The 22,603-nt window shown below is 42.3% G+C and overlaps 1 protein-coding gene across 2 annotated transcripts in view; it reads left to right on the plus strand.

The window, feature by feature from the left end:
- LOC138250508 (serine/threonine-protein kinase Nek5-like) overlaps positions 1-22,603 on the plus strand; it is a 350,116-nt gene that overhangs the window by 112,882 nt on the left and 214,631 nt on the right. For both annotated transcript variants that reach the window (XM_069205454.1, XM_069205455.1), the window contains exons 5-7: positions 6,554-6,637; positions 6,751-6,821; positions 14,496-14,582. In XM_069205454.1, the coding sequence (XP_069061555.1) occupies positions 6,554-6,637; positions 6,751-6,821; positions 14,496-14,582 (242 nt within the window). The remainder of the gene's footprint in view (positions 1-6,553; positions 6,638-6,750; positions 6,822-14,495; positions 14,583-22,603) is intronic.

Consider the following 22,603-nt stretch of genomic DNA (forward strand, 5'->3'; position numbering starts at 1 on the left):
GCTTGCAGGTTTAGATCTAGGATAGGGCAGAGCATGCTCTACTTAGACTTTGTCACTCCGTTTATATGGGAGGGTATAAGTGTGGGCGCTTGCTGGGGTGGAATTCCTCCAAGCGCAAGATGGCACCGCGACTGTAGGGGATGCTTCCATCGCATCCGCCTTTCGTCAATTCTATGAAAATCTCTCATCCTAACAAACTCCCACTGAGGAAGATCCGGAGGCATATCTGAGAGCCACCCACCCCGCACGATGGATGTCAGAACAGGGGGGGTGACTAGACTAATAATAATAGAAGAGGTTATATCAGCCATTGCATGACTGAAGCCTCTTAAATCACCAGGCCAAGATGGGTTCCCATCTCTATTTTATAAAATGTTCTGCTCAACCTTGGCACCCTTTCTGACTCACCTCTTTAATGCCATAAATGGACCACGCTCGGTCCCGTGTTCTGTGATGGAGGCGTCAATAGTCGTTCTTCCCAAACCAAAGAAAGATTCCCCAGCAACGTGGGTCCTACAGGCCAATACCTCTCCTAAACGTTGCCATCAAACTCTTCACCAGTATACTGCCATCCATACTGAATCCACTCATGATTGACCCAGACCAAGTGGGTTTTGTCCTGCACAGGCAATTCAGTGAAAATACAAAGCGCATTTTACATTTGCTCGATAAAGCCAGGCGTTCCAAACGGGAAATTATGCTCCTGGCCATAGATGCAGATAAATCTTTCATCTCAGTGCATTGGCCATATTTGAAAGTGACACTGGCCCACTTTGGCTTTGGCAACCGATTTCAATCTTGGATCCTCAGCAAATGTAGTTAGCCCAGAGCGATTGTACGAGTAAATGGCCAGATCTCGTCTCCATTTCCTATCTGGTGAGGGACAAGGCAGGGGTGCCCACTTTCATCTCTGTTATTTGCCCTCTACATGGGGGCCTTCATCCAACAGGTTTGGGACAACCTAAAGTTATGGGCGTCACTTTTGGCAGAGAGATGCATACACTGGCCCTTTATGCAGACGATATAAATGTTGCCCTGGATAATCCATAGGAGGCTCTCCCAGCCTTCCAGGATGAGACAGAGGCCTTTGGTAATGCCTCAGGCTTTCACATTAATATCCAGAAGTCCCAGGCCCTCAATCTCTTGGTCCCCTCGGAGGGGGTAACGCCACTTGCGTGCCACTATCTGATACAATGGCTGCCCATCTCCATAATCTATCTAGGAACACAGCTCGCCCTGACCATATGCAAGACATCATCCCTTAATTACCAAACACTTCTCCAGCATGCCTAATGCAACCTGGCACAGTGGAAACTCTACCCACTCTCCTAGTTAGGCCGTATAGCTGCACTATAGACGACGGTGATACAGAGAATATTATTACTCTTCTAAGCTTTACCGATTGAAGTCCCTGCAGGGATATTTTACTCTCTACAGAGTAAATTCCATCACTTTGTGTGGGCAAGGAGACAGGCCCGGATGAGTTGGGCACTGAGCGATTGGTCCCCAGTGCAAGGAGTACTGGGAATCCCAAACCTCCCACTCAAGTCCACTACACAGCAGAGTGGTATAGGAAAGAGTCTGAAAAGTGGTGGCTATTTATGGATCGAGCGATTGCAGGTACTTCCCTTGGGAAGATTCTGTTCCTAACTCAGGTGCAGAGAGTCCTCACTGGTCACAAGCAAGGCACTAAAAGTCTGGAACCGGGCTGCAAATCAGAAGCTCTCTCCACCCTTCCCTCCTCGCTAGGCCTGGTAGTCAGCAATCCAGCCTTTACATCTGGCCTGGACCGGACTGCATTTAGTCAATTGCTGAATGCAGCGTGTCGCTCAATCAGACATTTCTTTGATGCCGAAGGCCCACTCTCATCTGAGCGACTTTTGGTTGGCTACACACTCCCGGAGGCGGAGACAATGCAGTACCTTCAGATCTGACACTGGGTGATGCAACCGATAATGTGAGAAGGAGCACTGAGACCATTGACGGACTTTGAAAAATGGTTTCTGATGAAAACCGCAGACAAAGGTCTCATCACTGAACTACACGGCCTCCTGCAAAACACACCCACCCCACCCAAGATACCAGGGTAGAAACGCTTGTAAACTGAGCTCAGAAGGTCACTCACGCCCAAAGAATGGGATGAGTTATATTACAGGACACGCCACACAGCATGGAATATGGCCAGCATAGAGACATCAATCAAAATCGCTACATACTGGTACCTTACCCCGGTATGACTGCACAGGGGTAAAGCCACTCATAGCTCAGAGTGTCGGAGGCAAGGCGGATCTCCTGGGACATTGTTACATTTTCCCTGGGAATGCCCTAAACTTGCACTATACTGAGAGGGGATCCTGGACGATAGAGACGCGCACCTAGACACACAGCTTACCCGATTCCCCGTCTCAGTCATTCTGGGACTTCCCAATGTCCTCACCTACCCACTCAAATCTCGATGGGATGGAAGATCGGCTTGGCATTAGGACCGGCCATTCAAAACATCCTGCTCACTGGGGCACTGGGGTGGTTTCACCAGTTATATTGGGCATTTGTTGGGCATGGAGAAGCAAGCTCATCCTGGTGCTCACTGTTCCAGGAGATTCCTGTCATGAACTCAGGCATCTAAGGAATTCTGAGGGTTGACTTGCCCTAAATGTTTAAGGCTTTTGCGACTGATGGATGTCCCTGGCCCACCACAGACCACAATGGATACTTAAAGGGTTTTATATTGAAAGATCATGTGTTTTGTCTTATGAACACATGATCTTCTGGTTCTAAACGCTCCTGGCGGGGTTGTTTACTGTTATACATATTAGGTAATTCCTGAGGAGCTGGATTGCCTCCTTTTTGTGTACTTGCAAGCAATTATAAATATGCTGATAATAAAAATATTTGAACTATAAATACATTTTGTTTCTCTGCCCTTTTACATTATAACCAACTGAATAAGGGGACAGAACAACATGAACCAACAAGATATGTGTCCTATTGTGATACATTTGTATATCAACCCCTTCTGCTGCTCCTAAACAAAAACAAAAGCTGTAGAACATCCTTGAAGCACCATACCTCACAGCAAAAAAGACAGTGTATTAGGAGCACTGTGATTTAAAACACGTATTACAACAATTTTTCTTCCCCTACTGCAACTACTCTCCTTTCCCTCTACCTGAACCCCAAAGCCCATTAGAACAAAGTATACCAGACCATGACATAAACAAACATTATTTCTGAAATTTTCCTTTAAAGTGATTGTACATTATTATCAAAATACAACTGAATCCCATACATATTTTTCATTTTTTGTATTCATGTTTCTTGTTATAGTCTTCCCTTTTCAACTTCACTTGTTTTTAATTATTAATTTCTATTCTTTATGCTTTTAATTATTTGAACATTTTTTGTTCGTTCTATTTTCCAATAATAGCACCTTTTGCATAGTTCTCTGTTGATTACTGACTCAGGCCAAACTCCCAGCCCAGGTTATCTTTCATTAAAATGATTTGGTGGGCAGTTTTTCTTGACAGTATGGCAGCACAGTCACAGCACATATTAAGACTTTGTGCCCCCTCTGCCTGCCTGCTAGCTGGAAAAAAATATTTCCACCATTGGTCTGGGCAAACTGCTATATGTCCTTGTGGGCTTGTGGATTTTCAGCATAGCTTTATGTTAGGTGTAAGAAATAAGTTTATCGATAAGGTGGTGAAAGTCCCACTTGAAAAAAAAAACAATTCTTATCAGGGTGACCCACAAAAGTCACTAAATTAATCTGTGCTTAAATCTCTGGCAGCTTGGCAAAAAAACAGCCAGGCTTAACTTAGAGGCAGTGTGTAAGTATTTGTGAAAACACAACACAAGAAACGTCCAAAACCATTTCAGAACAAACAGAATACATTTTAATAAATAGCATTATACCAGAATGACAGAAACCCAATCAGTAGAACCGGAGATATTCAATTTTAAAGTTTTTAGTGAAAATAGCACCAAGAAGCAGAAAGCACCACTTGAGATTATCTGGATGTGCTACACCAGTGACAAGTGAAGTGTTCAGGCTGACCTCGATGACAGTGGGTCGGATACAGGGACCAGGTTAGTCCCACTGAAGAGTTACCTTTGCAAGTCGGCGTGAAGAATTCAGTTTTCATTACAGGAGGCTGCAAGAAGAAGGCTTTCGGCACAAAGAGAAAGTCAAGTCTCGCAGATGGTTGTTACTGTAGGGCTGATCATCCTTGGAACTTCACGTTGGTTGACCATTACAGTTGGTTGCTGTTGGCTCGAAGTGCAAGTCTTGCATTGCTGGTTGTCGAGCAAGGTCACTGTTGGAGTGAAGAGCAGGTCTCACAGGATCTTTATGTTAGTGGTCATTGCAGGAGGCAGGGTTCTGTCACCAACCACCATATTACTGGTCGCAAAGAGCCCAAACATCAGGGTTTTCACCTTTGTCTTCAGGAGGAGCTCTCACTGATGCCAGCCAAGGCCTAGGACCAAGGGGGGCACCTCTTGGGGATCAAGGCTTACTCCAGCAGAGGCCAGGAGCAGGGTGCTGACTGATCCCATCAGGTCCAGTTGGCGCTCATCAGTTGGCCAGTTGCAGTGAGGCCTTTGAAGCTTGTTGTGTCCCTTTAGTTCACACAGGAGGTCAGAGAACTGGCAGTAGGGCAGTCCTTCTGAAAATTCCACAGGTCCATGAGTGTTCTGAGGAGTGGTTCTGAAGGTCCCAGTTTTATATCTGGTGCCAGCCTTTGTGTGGGGGAATTCCTTGACCTACCACAAAAACTGGTTTTGGTAAACTCTTTCCTTCCCCCTGGTCCTTGTTCCAAACTATCTAATGTGACAAAAGACAGAGTAGGCCTGGTGTCCGGTTCCTTTGTGTGCTGCAGGGTGGGCCCTTTAAAAAGTGATCAGGGCAGGGGTCACATCCTCCCCAGCCATCCTGTCAGGAAGACCCTCTTCCCTCACACCTAGGTTTCATTGCCTCACTGTCTAGAAGCAATACACAAACCTCAGCAGCAAAGCCATTCACAGTCAGGTGACCAAAGACACAGGCAGATAGGCACAGTTGGTCTGGACAAGAAAATGCTAACTTTCTAAAAGTGGCATATTCAAAATTGTAACTTGAAATCTGACTTCATCATTAAAGGGGATTTTAAATTACAAGTAATCTGAATGTAAACAGAATATCTCTATCTGCTCCCAATCTGAAGTTATTAAATATAATAAGGCAGCTCAGTGTTAGGCTATGGGAGAGAAACACACATATCCTACTTTGTAAATACCATGCACCCTGGCCAAGGGGTGGTTAGGACAGGGTGCATGGTATTTAAATAGCAGGGATGACGTTTACGTTTTAAAAAGGAAGGTTTAGACCTGGCAAAAGGTTTGTTTTACCAGGTTGAGATGGCAGTTTAAACTGGCACTACAGGTTGCAATGGCAGGCCTGTAACATGTTTCAAATAGCTACTTTAGTGGGTGGCACACTGAGTGCTGCAGCCTGGTAGTGGCTTTTCATTTTCAGGTCGTAAGCACATGTAGTACCATATACTAGGGACGTACAGTTAAATTAAATGTGCCAATTGCACATGCACTTTAGCACTGTAGACTAGGGGTAAAGTTCAGAATTCTAATGCCAACATAAACAAGTTCGCGAAAAATCAGGCAGTGAAGGCAAAATGTTTGAAGGAAATACCACACCAAGGGTGTAAGGATGCCAGAGCTAACATTAGGAAAATCTGTACACCATATGTGGCTAGAAATCTGTAATATAAATATTAAAGTACTGAACAAAGTAAACACTTTTCATGACAGAGTTTGAATGTAGCCCCTTCAAATGTATTTTGACAGTATGTCTCGAAGTGTTTGGTATTGCATGGTTATTTCCCCCTTGCATATTTCTGTAATCTTGACAGACAACTAAACTGTGTTCGGTTACTTCAAACAAAAAACCCTACTCTTCGCTCAATGTCATTAAGATATTGTCTTCCCAAGTTAAGGATGATATGTCCATGCCAGTAAAATATCCATAGACATTTGGAATCAAATAATGTTCATGCCTTGTTTTTTATTTCTCATTCAACCAAGTACCATGTATTTATATCTTTATGTAAGGAGCATATTGCAAGAGGTAATATGACATAGCAATCTCTTTGACCCCGCAAATAATCTAAAGTCATGCATTAAATAGAGAATTTATAAAGAAAATATTCCCTTGCACATTTCTTTTCATTCAAATGCTATTTCATATGATTATATGGTGTTCAGTTGCACGCCTGGCAATCAATTATTATATTTTGGATCACCACATGCAAATCACTTTAGGACAGGTGTACTATAGTGAGTTTTCAGTGAGTAAGGATACATACCTTATCACGAAGTGTATGATACAGCTGCATGCATAATCTGAGATTTATTGAATTGTTTTTATGGCTCAGTATGTTTCTAATTAGGAGAATTATTATGCTATTTGTATCATTATTTTCTTGACACTTAAATGTGTTCTTTAAGTCCCTTTAAACAGTGTGTAATAAATGTTGTTTTATTTCATCTTCAATCACAGATCCTATGCTGGTTTGTGCAGATTGCACTGGGCTTGAAGCACATCCATGACAGAAAGGTCTTGCACAGGGATATCAAAGCACAGGTCTCGAACAAATTGATATTTGATTTGTACACCTGTAAAAACAATGTATGCCTAATGGATATTTGAGGATGTAAGCTTTAAATGTACTATAAAAAGTTTTTGTTTTTTTACAGAATATATTTCTGAGCAACAATGGATTATTGGCTAAGCTTGGCGATTTCGGCATAGCAAGAGTTTTGAACAAGTAAGCTGAACCTCAATTCTCAGTTTTGATCAAACACTTGATTTCATATTTTCATTCATCTAAAATTGTTATCCTTTTTATGGTGGTAATAGTTTCAACAATTTTGTAAATAAAGTTTCTCAAGTTAAATTTTGCATTACAGTCGAATGAATCATTTGTAATGCCCATTCAAACACCACACATTTTCAGTGAACAGTGCACACTTTATTTTTTCAAAAGTCAAAGCAGAAGCTAAGAACAATACAAACAAGTGTTAAGTTATCTTATGTTGTGCTATACTAAATGTTTTGCATTACATACGATGCACGATCTTAGAGCTCTCAAAGTTAGTTCAGAACTGCAGGAATGACAGATGATTAGAGTCAGAGCTGGTGTTACATCTGTATCGACAACACAGAGACTGTGGTGGCACCAAGGTATTACCAGCAGAACGAGCACTGGTCATTTTCACAAAAGTTGCTTTTGCAAACATACTTACAGTGAGTACAAGGCACCACCAATCTGACTAGACAGCACCTCACCTTGCCAAATTCAATACTGAACTGCACATTCCAGTGAGGAACAAAACATTAGTTTCATTTAAGCAAACAGTAGGACTTATCCAAGCCACACACTCTTTCTTTCAGATCTGTGCCCGCATTAGGCTGTGGATAACTAATTAAAATGCTATTTAATACTTCCTGTGCAATGGAGATTTCTGATGTGCTGACTACTCCTTTGTCTGTAGCTGCCAAACAGAAAACATGGTTTGCGAGATTTGGAAATTGTTTCACAGTAAGTACCCACAGAGACTGGCACTGCTACCAAATGTACTACATCTGGCAGGGGAGGAAGTGCACAGCAAGTTTCTCTCATTGACCAGCATCAAACCGGATAAAGATTACAATGCTGCCCTGCCTGCATTGAATGGACAGCCCTGCATTGACTATGAATGGTTCATTATTCGACAATCAAAGCAAAACCTCACAGAACCAGTTTAAGCTGTCTATGTGGTCTAGCCAGCACCTGTGTATTTGATATTATGGAAGACGAAATCAGAGTTCAGATAATTCAAGCTTGTCATTCACCACAACTCCGAAGGGAATTACTGAAATAAGACCAGATGACTTTGGTAGTCATACTCATGTTTGGTAGATCTTACAAATTATTAGAGGTACGATCAGCCCATATGGCATTGTCCTTACCCATGAAGCAAATAAAAGCCAAACTGTAGAAGCCACGCTAAGTGTCAGTGGAGCCCTGTGGAAAGTCTCTATACAAAAAACAAACAAAAACCTGTGGGTATCACGGAAATCCACCATGTAAGGACAGGCCCTGTTAAGTAAGATGCTTAAAAATAATTCATTTTGCAAAAGTCTGCTGGCGAACTAAAGGCAAAAAAACATCAAGACTCACCCACAGTCACCAGACCAAGAAAGTAGTGAAACAACTCAACATAAAACAAGAGCCATGCCCGACAGCTGCATCAGAGGATAAATCCGAGTCAAAAGAACAAGTTTACAACCTTACTTCATTTCAGAGCTTGAAGACCACAGTGAACACCTACCACGACCACAGCTGAGATGTTCGCTAAACATCTAATAGCCAATCAGCTTCCTTATCGACACTGGCACCAAACTGTTTCTTTGTGTCTCTTAGACCTGTAAGCTCTTGGCGTGGTTCTCCTGTCTTTTTGCTTCTGACCTCCCGTTTTTGATCCTGTGCTGAATTTTGTTTTTGCTGGCTTTAGGACTACGGGCACTGCAAGTGCTCCCTGTCTAAATTGTATTAGTGAGTGGTTTATCCATGATTGACCTATTTGATTTACTAGTAAGTCCCTAGTAAAGTGCACTATGTGTGCCTAGGGCATTTCAATCAAATGCTACTACTGGGGCTCCAGTACTGATTGTGCCACCCACATGAGTAGCCCTGTAAAAATGTCTCAGACCTGCCACTGCAGTGTTGATGTTTGCAGTTTTAAACTGCCATTTCAACCTGGCAAGTGCATCCACTTGCCAGGCCCAAACCTTCCCTGTTATTACATGTAAGTCGCCCCTAAGGTAGGCCCAAGGCAATCCCATGGGCAGGGTGCAGTGTATTTAAAAGGTAGGACATGTACTGGTGTGTTTTACATGTCCTGATAGTGAAATACTGGTAAATTTGGTTTTCACTATGGCAAGGCCTATCTCTCCCATAGGGTGACGTGGGGATTGCCTTGAAATACCTTTTAAGTGTAATTTCTCATTCAGAGCAGATAGAGATGTGAAGTTTGGGGTCTCCGAACTCATAATTTGAAAAATACAACTTTTGGTGAAGTTGGTTTTTGAATTGTAAGTTTGTAAATGCCTCTTTTTTAAAGTAGTTATTTTCATGGCCAACCATTCTGTGCCCCTGTCTGTCTGCTGAATACACGTCTGGGTCAGGATGACAGCTGGGCTGTTTGTGCATTCACTTTAACTTGCAGTCACACAAAGGGAGCCGAGGTGTGCCCTGCATATCCTGATCGCCCATCACCAGGCTGATGGGTCTTCCTGAGCTACAGTGGTTAGAGGAGCTGACACTTGCACCTGAATATGGCTGTGCCTGTCCTCACACAAATAAGTCTCCAACCCCCTGGAGTGTGTCTGGGGAGAGGGCATGGAGAGGCAGGGTCTTGGGCACTCCAAAGACTTCTCTTTGAAGTTTGCCTACTTGAAGTTTGAAGACAGAAATGGGTATAAGTACTGTACCTCTGACACCACATAGTTAGAATCCTTCTGGACTGAGGAAATTCTACCACGAAGAAGAGCTAGATGCTGTAGCAGGGACTGCTACTCTGCCTGTTCCTTTGTTGTGCTGGCCTGCTGCTTGCTGCTTCTGTCCTGGGAGAGAAATGACTGGACTTGGCTTTGTGCATCCTGCTTCCAAAGGTTCTCCAAGGGCTTGGACTGAGCTTGCCTCCTGTTAAAAAGCGTCACGGACATCAGAGACTTCATCTACCAGTGCCTGGGATCTTCTGCTGAGAGTCCTAACTTTCCAAGTGGTTGCTACATCCAGTCCCTGGACCCTTGCAAGTGCACGCTGGTGATCTGAGGAAGAAAATAGACGCATCAATGGGCCGCGCCGGAAGAATCAATTCAGCGTCTGAAGAATCAACACAGCACCTGTCCCGCGGCTGGAGAATTGACGCAGCACCTGTCTCACCACGGTCCCATCAACATAGCATGTCTGGATTTTCCACGCATCATCCCTGAGTGCCAGTTTTTCAACAACCCTACACTGCAGTAAGGAACTGAGGCTGCGAGTCTGGAAATTGACGTATCACCTTTCCCACGAGGAAAGAATTGGCGTATCACCTCCCCTGCCAGTAAGGAACCGACACATCGTCTCATCTGCGAGAAAAGAATTGAAAAATCACCTCCCCCGCGCAGTAAGGAACTGACACATCACTCTCCTTTTCCAGTGCCTCACATCCCCTATGGCCCACATCATCTTTGTTTTTGATGCATCCCAGGCACTTTGTGATAAAGAGATTCATCCAATGATTCCTATGGATTAAGACTTGCTTCAAACTTTTTAAAAGAGATGTTTTGACTTATGTATGTTGGATTTATGTCGTTTTGGTCTTGTTTTGCTCAGATAAATATGGGCTATTTTTCTACACTGATGTGGAGTCCTTTTGTAGCGTTTTCACTGTTACTCTGTGTGTACAAATACTTTTCACATTGCCTCGGAGATAAGCCCAACTGCTTGAGCCAAGCTACCAAGATGGTGAGCAGGGGTTATCTTAACTGTGTGACTATTTTACCCTGACTAGAGTGAGGGTCCCTACTTGGACAGGGTGCAAACCACTGCCAACTAGAGACCACATTTCTAACAGTGTCAGAGAGGCAAAGCAGAGGAAGAAAGCAATGCCTTAGTAGTAGCAGGCATATTTGAAAAAGCGGATAGACACACACCACTTGTAATAACAAAAAAACTAAAACAACCAGGAGAAGTAAGGATTTATATGGACAGGAGGCTACAAAACAAAACTATAAAAAAAGAAAGCCACCTCACCCCCACAGTGGACGACATAGTGGCTGAAGTAAATAGAGCACCCTGTTTTTCAAAAGTAGACGTAAAATCAGTTTATTTCCACCTGATATTGCACAACTTATCCAGGTACCTTTTTGACACATGTCAGTCTCAGGAGCTACAGGCTTCTGAACATTAGTATTTCCAGTGCTGCAGAAGTGTTCAACAGAGCTTTGAAGAAGTGATGATATTCTAGTCCATGCTGTGACGAAAGAGGAACACAACACTCAGCTTGCAGTTCCTCTCATTCAATACTGTGGGTTGATGCCCCATAAACAGAAATGTGAGTTCCCTAAACAAGATATCAAGTTTTTTGGGTACAGATTCAGAGCAAAAGGAGTGGCACCTGTCCCAACAAAAGTAAAAGACATCAAGACGGCAACCCTCCTGAAGAGTGTTTCTGAAGTACAATGTGTTTTCGGCATGATGATGTAATGTGGCAGATTTAGCCTGAATTTGACTGTTCACACCAAACCGCTGTTTGACCTCTTGAGATTAGACACACCATGGGTATGGGCTACAGAACAACAGGCAACCTTTCAACAGACCAAAGCCACATTGTCAGCAGAAAACACTATGTTATACTATGATCCCAGCTGACCCACAGAACTGTTGGTTAATGCCAGTCCAACGGGCCTAGAACCTGTTCTACTCCAGCAGCAAGAGACACATCAATGGGAGTCAGTGGCCCATCTCAGCAGGGCTCTAATGGTGACAGAGCAGAGGTGTTCTCACATTGAAAAAGAGGCTATCGCCATTTTGCGGACCTGCCATCATTCCCACTTCTACTTGTATGGTGGGCATTTCAAAGTATTCATTGATCATAAACCCTTAGTCCTACTTTTCAGAGCACAGAATTAAAACCACTGCCAAGAATTGAGAAGTGGATACTCCAGCTCCAGAAGTATTCCTTTGAAGTTGCATATCATCCCAGCACACTGCCTATCATGCCATCCAAGGAGTGCCAGAAAAGCAGAGAGGCCAAAAAAGGGGACAGATGTAGTCAACTGGTAATTGATGAATTCAGACCCTGACCATTGAAATTACAGTAAGTCATCACTGCATCTCAGAAAGATGACTGTCTGAACCTCGTGAAGCAAGCAGTCAGATGTGACAGGTGGAGGTCCCGATGGCCACATTACTACATGCGTAGCCACATCTGTGCATCAAGGATGAACTATCGGCAACAGATAATGGGCTTCTAGTTTGAGGAAAGTGACCGGTCATACCAGGGGTCTTAATGTCCCACATCATGTAAACCAAGGGACTGTAAAAGCAAAATGAGAATTCAACAAAAAGTGTGCTCTCCCAACATTGTTGCCCAAGTTGAATGAACTGTATCCACCTTAGACCCTACCAAATAACTGCACCCGCAGGGCCCCGAATATATCAGAGTCAGCCCCAGACGCTTTGTGGATTAGACTGATTTTAAAGTCGACCCTATGCCAAGCACCTGTTACTGTACTGAATGATGACTGCAAGTACCCAGAGGTCGAATTTGTACAGTCCACTGCAGCAGAAGTGATTCTAAAGATGGGAAAAAACATGGTAAATCATAGGCTTCCACAGGAGATTAGGACAGATAATACGTCTTCTTTTCATAGCCATAACGTCACTCAGCACCTTAGGTCTCTCAGAATTAAACACTGCAAAATAACTCCTCAGTGACCTCAAGCCAATCCCGAGGTTGAGCATTTCATGTGTTCAATAAAGTGATGAGAATAACCGAGTTTGAGGGTGATGATCTGTAGCGGGCCATATGCAGACTTCCTATAGAATATTGCAACTTTACACCCACTCACAGAGTTCCACAGCTATGGTAATGTTTGGTTGTCACCAAGCAGACACCACTCCATGTTACCCATCATGGGTTCCTGCTGGCCCGATAGCCACGTCATCCAAGAGAAACTAAAGGCTAAAGCTCAAATAAGCAAACGGCGGGGAGCAAAAAGAAAATAGCTGAAGGTAGGAGACTGTGTCCATTCTAAAAGTACAGAGATATTTGTCCTTACCCTCCTAGAGTGGACTTCCCTGAGAGACTGTTAAAAGTGTAATGTTTTTATCCATGTTTTGGGAGGAATGTTTTGTTCAGTGTGCCCATGTTACTGTACCATAAAGAATTGGGGGAGTGTTGATGTCACCTACTGATTTCTCCCTTCAAGTAAGCTGTTTTTGGTTGGGGCCGAACCATGAGTATAAATACACGAAATCGGGGAGCACAACACGCGCTAGACACATTATCCACTGCACATGCATTGTTTTTTATTCATGATGATTTGTAAATCTACAGTGATGTGCACTGATCCTGCCTATACATCTCTGTAGAATGCAAAATTGTTTTAGACCTACTGCACTTCCGTATCTCATCAACACTTTTCTCTGGGGCCCGGTCAGTAATATCATACACATGTTGCATATTTTTACCTCTGTAGATTGAGTGAAAAATTGAATTTTTTTTAAATCTAAGTTCACTCTTCTATTGGAAATTCATAGAATTCCAGAAGCGTATAGCATTCTTAGATTTTCGGAATGTGTTTAATGTGCTATTTGCATTTTTTACTACAAATCCTATTTGTCACTGGGGGTAAATGCCATTTCAATTAAATGTGGAGTGCTCCGGTTCGGTTTCTCAGCTAGAAACACTCTTACTTCTTATTTCCACATGTGCTACAGGATGAAAAATGCTATAAAAATTGTGAAAAGCCCACACATTTTTGTGTGTTTTCACATGATTTTGAAAGGCAATTCCCGCCCTCTCTCAAAATCCATACCAAGACAAGCAGCCATTTTTTCCCGCATGTCTAAGTGAAAGTTCGCAATTCCTTATTCTGTGAATCATGATTTAGAATTCACAAACGTAAATTAAAATGTTTTGTGACTGTCGACCACACTTCCGATTTTCTTAGACCACAATTGTGTTCATTTTCTGAAGGTAGTTCTGAAATTGAATTAGCAAAAGCTTTTCACCCACTATTTAGGCTTCCTGCATATTATCCTTTGGAATGTGAGTTTTTCTTTAAATTCGTCTCCTTTGTCATTAGAAGTTGGAAATAACTGTTGTCATGTATCAGGCATCATTAGTCAGGCAGGACGAAGCTGGGCGCCAGAGTGGTTTGAAAAATTCGATTGCGTCCGACTAGAAGTTTCTCACAAATTTGTTTCTAATACTGATCAAAAAGTGTATTGTTTGCTCTGTCAATGTATTACACTAAGTTAATTTCCAGTTGTTTTCAATTAACCCTTCCCCCGCTGTTATCTTTCTGTTCTCAGTGAATTATCCCAGTAATGATCTTTGTTGAAATATTTACTAGTGCCAATAAAATCAGAAGTTAGCATCATAGCCTGCGACGTTTGAAAGTTTAAAATATTTTGGGCCAGAAAATGGACACATCTCTTCTCTAGTATGTGTTTGTTCAGTTGTTTTTTTAGACTAGCATGGAAGGCAAAATACATATAAGGAGGTACTATTTAAAGGTGTACACTACAGCTGGATGTCTACCAACCAGTTACTTTATTTTTATGTTTCTAAAATTGTTCAGTAGCTGTTAATGTTATTTAAAGTGTTTTTCATACTTTTTTAGTATTGATAGCTATAGAGTTTTGAATGTTAATCTTTATGTTGAATATGTTTCCTTTTAGTACAATGGAGCTTGCTCGGACATGTGTAGGAACACCATACTATCTGTCTCCAGAAATATGTGAGAATCGGCCATACAACAATAAAACGTAAGTTGGTAAACTTGACACATAGATTTACCATAATAGTGGATTGGAGGTTATTTCACAGAACAATGGAGCCTGACCACTTGTAATCACGTTTGATTTGATTATGTTGTATTCCTCAAAGAATGTCGAATAAGTTCTGCCTTAGATTCACAGCTTTGAGAGTTTTCATTGTTGACACCTTCAAGTCTGTACCACTTCACAATGGCTTAGTTTACTTTTCTTACATTTAAAACTGGGGAAAGACCTTGAAATCTCCTGGACTGATAGGGTCATCACAATTAAAAATAATTTTCTCTATAGTTTTATTTATACTTACAAAACCTGCCAATTGTGATTCTTAGGTAAATGATTAAAAATTATTTCAAATCATCTGGCAACAAATGGCCAACAGTAGCCAAAAAGTCCAGTGTTGAACATAAGAGGAAGACACTCTGTGCCAGACATTAGGAGACATCTATTCTCAACACAACTAATCCCAATTCTTGATTAACATTCTCTTTAAAGAGAAAAAATATGGGTTTCCACAGAACAGCGTGCAATAACATTTGCCCTCCAAATCTCTGTTGTGGTTATTACCACTTATTAGCCAACAGACTCTTTAAACGTCAGACACAGTCCGAAATGTTTTAACATAAGAGGTAGTGGAATGAAACAGTGTGGCTTGACTACCTACACATCTTCCTTAACTCCAGTATTCTGTAATATTGATGTTTACCTGAAAATATCAACTAAGAAATGTTAAGCTTGAACTGAGGAAGGTTTAGTGTGAGTTGGGATCAGGATTTCCTTTTCAGGTACTGTTAGAACCTAAGATACATTCTTTAACCAGACCATCATGACAGAAATCTGGGAATCAGTTGTCATTCTGACCAATTAACAAATCAATGCAGAAACCAAATTTCAACTCTGTATCCTTTAATGGATCTGTTCACTCCTCCAGAATCACCGGATTATGCTGACACAGACGTTAGTCTGACTGGACTACTATAATGTAGTATATAATGGACTCCCAGAAAAAAAAACTCTTTGTCATGTCGTAAAGAGTTCAAAGTCAGGCATCCAATATTGGGATCACATTCGAAACACTATGCATCATGCACTAGGCATACTGGGCAAAGGTTATGGCCACCTTAAAAATGGGAAGACCATTATGTACCAACCAGGAACCTAAAATGCTGCTTAGCATGTCTGATCCAACAACTTTCCTTTAATAGACTAATGTGTGATGACAGATAGTTGGGTGTCCAGGGACTTAAAACTTTTGAATAACCGTGATTGCTAACAGAAGCCTTGTTCCTCCCGTTCAAGAAACTTAAACCTCTTCAAACAGGCTTTCCATTAGGTTTATCACTTCCTGGGAGAAATCAAAGAATGTCAGATCTTCTCTCAAGATTGATTTTCCTTTCAGCCAGAGGGTAGATGTCAAGTCATGCAAATAGAAGGAAAACTAAAAGGTGATGGCTGGAAACTGTGAATTAATCTCAGCCACTTGTAGTCTAGAAAACTAGACATATTCCAGTCTACTTAGGCTTCATTAGTTAGGCATAGCTTGAATCCATTGGCACAGTGAGCTTGGGGCACACGTCTTGGCATACATATTGATCTTAGGGCAACACACTGAGGAAAAAAGGTAGTGGCTGAATGCTTAAATTGATCTCAGCCACTTGTATTTACTGGGGTCTGCATTCCAGTCCATTATTGTTTAACCCCACAGTGCAACTCCAAAGGGCAGAAATATGGAAATCAATCTTGGTCCTTCTCAAATAAGCACAGTGCAGCCTGAACTGCTAACTCAAGCCCCTTATGGCTAGGAACCTAAGAAAATTGTGATAGAATGTGGCCTATTTGGGCCTCTTCAGGGTTGTATAGCTTGATTCCAATGGTACAGTGAGCCCTGGACCCTCTTCTAGCCATGAGAATCGCACTTATACAAATCTGTCACTTTCTCTATCTGAAGCTAGAGTGAAATGGAAAGTCTTCGATCCCTATCACCTGTCGAAGTTCTCTTTACATCACACTCACGTTCTTTCTTTGCTTTTGTTAGACCTGACAGCCTTGGGATGGTCACCCCTAGCTTTCTGCCTGCCTCCCTCCACTTTTTGGACACTGTTTTTGCTGGTTTTTAGACTCTGCGCACTTTACCACTGCTAACCAGTGCTAAAGTGCATATGCTCTCTCCCCTTAAACATGGTAACATTGGATCATACCCAATTGGACTATTTAATTTACTTATAAGTCCCTAGTAATGTGCACTATATGTGCCCAGGGCCTGTAGATTAAATGGTACTAGTGGGCCTGCAGCACTGGTTGTGCCACCCACTTAAGTAGCCCTTAACCTTGTCTCAGGCCTGCCATTGCAAGGCCTGTGTGTGCAGTTTCACTGCCACTTCGACTTGGCATTTAAAAGTACTTGCCAAGCCTAAAACTTCCCTTTTCTACATATAGGTCACCTCTAAGGTGTTCCCTAGGTAACCCCTAGGGCAGGGTGCTGTGTGGGTAAAAGGCAGGACATGTACCTGTGTAGTTTACATGTCCTGGTAGTGTAAAACTCCCAAATTCGTTTTTACAATGCTGTGAGGCCTGCTCCCTTCATAGGCTAACATTGGGGCTGCTCTCATACAGTATTAAAGTGGTAGCTGCTGATTTGAAAGGAGTAGGAAGTTCATATTTAGTATGACCAGAATGGTAATACAAAATCCTGCTGACTGGTGAAGTTGGATTTAACATTACTATTTTAGAAATGCCACTTTTAGAAAGTGAGCATTTCTCTGCACTTAAATCTTTCTGTGCCTTACAATCCACGTCTGGCTGGGTTTAGTTGACAGCTCCTTGTGCATTCACTCAGACACACCCCAAACACAGGGTACTCACCCCCTACTGGGACCCTGGCAGACAGGAATGAACTGAAAGGGGACCTGGTGCACTTCTAAGCCACTCTTTGAAGTCTCCCCCACTTCAAAGGCACATTTGGGTATAAAACAGGGCCTCTTCCCTACCACCTCATACACTTCCTGGAGAAGAAACTTGTAACCAGAACCTGCATCCTGCCAAGAAGAACTGCCTGGCTGCCCAAAGGACTCACCTGACTGCTTTCTCTGAAGGACTGCTGCCTTGCTGTTGCCCTGCTGCCTTGCTGTTCCCTGGCTGTGGTGAAGAAGTGCTCTCCAAGGGTTTGGATAGAGCTTGCCTCCTGTTCCCTGAAGTCTCAGGACCAAAAAGACTTCTCTCTTGCAACTGGACTCCTTGTGCGGCGAAAAATTCGACGCACAGCGTGCTCCACAGTGAAAAATTCACTGCACGCCGACCCGGGCGACGGGAACTTCGACGCACGGCCCACCAGATCGACGCACAGCCGACCTGGGACAACGACACCCGACTCCCAGAGGGGAAATCGACGCAGCGCCTGCCGTGAGGGAGACATTTCCCCGCATCGCCCACCGGAACAACGCAGAGCTTGCCAACAAGCCCAGGATTCCACGCACAGACCCCGGGCGTCTGAAAACCCTGCAACCCGAAGAGGAGGCCCGTCCACGCGCCGGAAATCAACGCAACGTCTTTCCTGCGTGGAAAATAATGACGCAAGTTCTTGTGCAAAGGGGCGAAACCGACCCACACACCAGTTTCCACGCATCTCCTCTTCTGCGGCTCTTTGCAGAGATTTTTCACTCAAACCAGGTACTTTGTGCTTGAAAGAGACTTTTTTTTGCTTTTAAAAGACTTAAAACACTTTATATCACTTTACAGTGATATCTTTACATTTTTGTATTGCATCTTTGATCGTTTTTGACCTGCAAAATATCCAGATAAATATCATATATTTTTCTAAGCACTGTGTGGTGTATTTTTGGGGTGCTATATTGTATTGTATTGTATTGTAATCGTACTTATATAGCGCTTACTACCCCTGACGAGGCGTCGAAGCGCTTTTCGATGAGTAGCACGCTACTCTGGAACCCAACAAGAGTTAGTGATGGATTAGTATAGTTTAATAATGAGTACAGTTTTAGTATTATTATGAGTTAATTTGAGCCGCGGATATGAGAGTTTGTTAGTTAGATTTACTGGAGTAAAGGCTTGGGATGAATAAAGGGGGGCGGAGGGGGAAGAGTATGTGGAAGGGTTAGGGAGAGCATAGTAGCAGGGTGAGATGAATGCAGGAGAATTTAGTAGGGTTGTGTGGGAGGTCACAGAGGTAGAGTGAGGTTTGGTGAGTTAGATGTGGAGGTGGAGGGAAGAGCTTAGGCAGAGATATTTAGGAGATGAAAGTGGTAGAAGGGATGAGTCAGAGTGAGAATGGAGGATAGTTTGATAGAGACATAATATAAGAGTGATGAGTAGATAAGTGTGATAGGATGAGAGCATGAATTCATAGATATCTAGTATAACAACCCAAAAACCAGGAGCCATGCAATGATCCACGAACATGCCAAGCACAGAAACAACATATACACATACATACACATATGCACATATATATATATACACACACACACATGAATACACACACATATGCACATACAATACTTAATTAGAATCATGGGTAAAAAATACTATATGGTGTTATTGTATGATTTATTGCACAAATACTTTACACATTGCCTTCTAAGTTAAGCCTGACGGCTCAGTGCCAAGCTACCAGAGGGTGGGCACAGGATAATTTGAATTGTGTGACTTACCCTGACTAGAGTGAGGGTCCTTGCTTGGACAGAGGGTAACCTGACTGCCAACCAAAGACCCCATTTCTAACAGCTTTATAAATCTCTTAATCTCTTCAGCAATCTTATGAAAAATGACTATAGGGAATTTTGGGAATATACTTTCTGAGAGCAAAACCTGATACTTCGAGGACAGAAATATACACACTGTTTCGCACACCAAAAACTAGACTTTGGCAACTGTTTGTTTAAAAAAACGAATGGCAAAAAATCTGGTCTTGCGCTTGATTTGTATGGATGAGAATGGAAGTAGAAGGTGCAGGGACCTCTGAGGGCTGGAGAAGATTACTTGTCCCAAATGTGCCTGCTCCATGATTTGTTTGAGCCTGGGGACCTCTTGTGGGTATCTATGAGGGTTGGAGCAAGTGGCTCTGCCAAACGCCATGGCTCCACTTATTTGCCTGAAGGTGGAGGGCACTTGTAGGCTGACCAAGTCTTACAGTACCAAGATTTTAAAACCTGTCCTGCTGTTGCCAGTGCTGTAACAGAAGCCCCACAGTGTGGTCCTGAGGTTCCCCTACCCAAGAGGGCTCCACTCCCATCCACACTACAGTGTGCGTGAAGACTTAGAGTAGACAGATCAGTGAATTAAAAACAACGAAGGAGAAAAAAAGAAGGCAAGGTAGAGGAGTGAGATGAAAGACAAATAACTCAAGGATGACTCTACCTTGAGTTCATTTGCGTGCCACCTCTCTTCTTTATTCTCCATCTTCCTGAGGCTAAAAGCCTCACAGCACCACAGCCTCGCAGCAACAGGGGTAAAAATATACACTGCATGCATCCATCCTAGGGCCTGTCAAGGAGTGGACACTGTGAAGGTCTGTCAGATTTCTTTCTTGATTGCCTGAGGAATGGGTGACTTTTCTCAGCAGCCACAATACCACTCTGAACCTAATAATGTACGTAAAAATTGTCAAGTGTCTCCTTAAATGGGTCCCAGTTAGGAGGTAAAAGCCACACGGCAAAAAACTCGTTGGAAATCTTGTAGCTCTTTAATGAAGTGAAGATTAAGATTATTGCAGATGTCTCAAGCAAGGCAAGAACCATTATGACTTAACTGGAAAGAAATCATCTAAGTCAGGACATAAGATAAAAAATGAATTTTGGATGTAAGGAGCAAATATCAGGGGCAAATTAATTACAAATTTGAGAGGCACAAAGCAACAAATAAGGGAACAAATACATTGTGACACATCCATCATTCGTCAATGTCTGCTTTATATGAGGTTTGCACAGTAATCCTCAGATAGATCACTGACTTGGAAATAGCACTGACTAAGGCTTAGCCATGCCCCTTTCTTCCACATATAGCATTGAGAAGCTCACAAAGAAGACATCTGTTTGACATCTTTTGCCCAATGCTGATTTTCACTGTCCTACAGCTGCTATTGCCACTCGACAATCCCTCCCTCCCCAAGTCGCAAAGCACCCCTCCATGCAATTGTGGAAATACGGGTGTGGTATAAGCCGCAAAGATACCTAGCCACGTACTGGGTGTAGGGTTCTTCATCCCACATCAATCTCGGGTCTGCCTTCAACCCATTCTCCATTCTCTTACTTAGATGGTGTTTGAGCATGCTGCACAAGGATTTAAACTTTGATTGAAACACTAAAGTAATTCCTTCAGTTATCCTTGATATGACGCTTTCACAGTGTGTAACCCAACTGCTCTTCTGTTGTCACTGAATAGCTCCTATATGCACTTTTCTCTCACTGTCTTTCTTTACTCCATGCACTTGAGTCACTGTCCTTGACTACGGCTGCAGCACTTAGATTATTGAGATGATTAATCATTCTGCTATTGGGAGGGTATTTGAATGAGTTGCCATTCAACTGATTATAAATCCTCAAGACCAGAGTTTTTTAAAAATGTTCTCTGGCAAAATGTGTGTTGAGAAAATACATAAAATAGTGATGTACCATGCACCGAAGCAACGAGCATAGTGGTTTAAGATGTCAGCTTATAATTCTGCGATGTTTCTGTGAGGACCTAGTGATCTGCTTTCCTACATAGAAGATGAGTACAGTATATTGTCACAAAAATGTAGTATGGAAATCTAAAACACGCTTTCATAACATTTATTTTTCTTTACCAGGCTTAGGGCCAGATGTCTCAAAGTTCCATTTTGCATTACCTAAATAGCGAATTTTAAGAAATCGCTATTTAGGTAATGCGAAATGGAATGTAACAAAATACTGTTTTCCTAATAGTGATTTCTAAAAATTTGCAATCGCTATTAGGGAATGAGACTCCATTCCCCCCAATGGGCCTAAAGGTGCGAATGGTTTTGCATTTCCTAATTTGCGAATTCCTATTAGGAATTTGCAAATTAGGTAATGTAAAAACAAGAGTCCTGAGGGTCTAAGGCCCCCTTTGATGCACCCTCACAAAAAAGTATGCACATTTAAAGAACACACATGCCCTTGGGGCATATGTGAACTACATGGCACTTTAAAAAGTGTACATGGTTACCACCAACTTGGAGTTGGTGGTAATTGCATTTCCTAAATACCCAGTGTGCATTTATGAAATGCTTGATACATGTGCATAGGAAATCGAAATAGTAATTCTCTATTTGCGATTTCCTATTTGGAGTTGCAATTTTAAGGAATCGCTAAAAAATTTGATTCCCTAAAATTGGACTGCGATGCCTTTCATACATCATGAAAGGCTATTTTGCATTCTGAAACAGTGGAGTCTTGCAATTCGCACTGTTCGCAAATGCAAAATGTTTTGTTACATCTGGCCATTAGTGGCAAATTTCTTTTTGTAAAAACAGTTTATATTAACCTTTTTATTAATTTGAGTGGAAGGCTCTAATGTTTTCAATTTTTTGGGATAAAAAAATACATTAGATTAAGGACACAAATACAGTGCACAGCCTCTAGCTGCTGGCCTTTAAGTTGAATGTTGTTTGTAGCTTAGAAAATGTAAGACTAGCAGGCAGAGACTACAGGTTTCCATGATGACCATTCCCTTTGAGGCTTTTGCAACCACACTCAAATGCATACCTACGGCCATTCACAAGCTGCTGGGGCTGGCTGGAGTAAGCATGGTTGGAGTACAAATGGCAATGTGATGGCTGTTATTAATAGTTTACTTTCTTTCCCTGTAAGCACTCACTCAGGTGCTGTACCAGACCCTCTCATGGTGGCAGTCAGCCATTGGAACCTACTTTGTTAGCGACCCGTAGTCAGCCCAATCTTATGAAAACTGGGAAAGCATTAAAGACCATGATCTATCCTTTTACAGTGTAGTGGTCTAAATAAGATCTTTAGATTTACAATATCAGTGCCAATGTGCCC

Source organism: Pleurodeles waltl, chromosome 8, assembly GCF_031143425.1.
Source record: "Pleurodeles waltl isolate 20211129_DDA chromosome 8, aPleWal1.hap1.20221129, whole genome shotgun sequence".
Lineage (NCBI taxonomy): Eukaryota > Metazoa > Chordata > Amphibia > Caudata > Salamandridae > Pleurodeles > Pleurodeles waltl.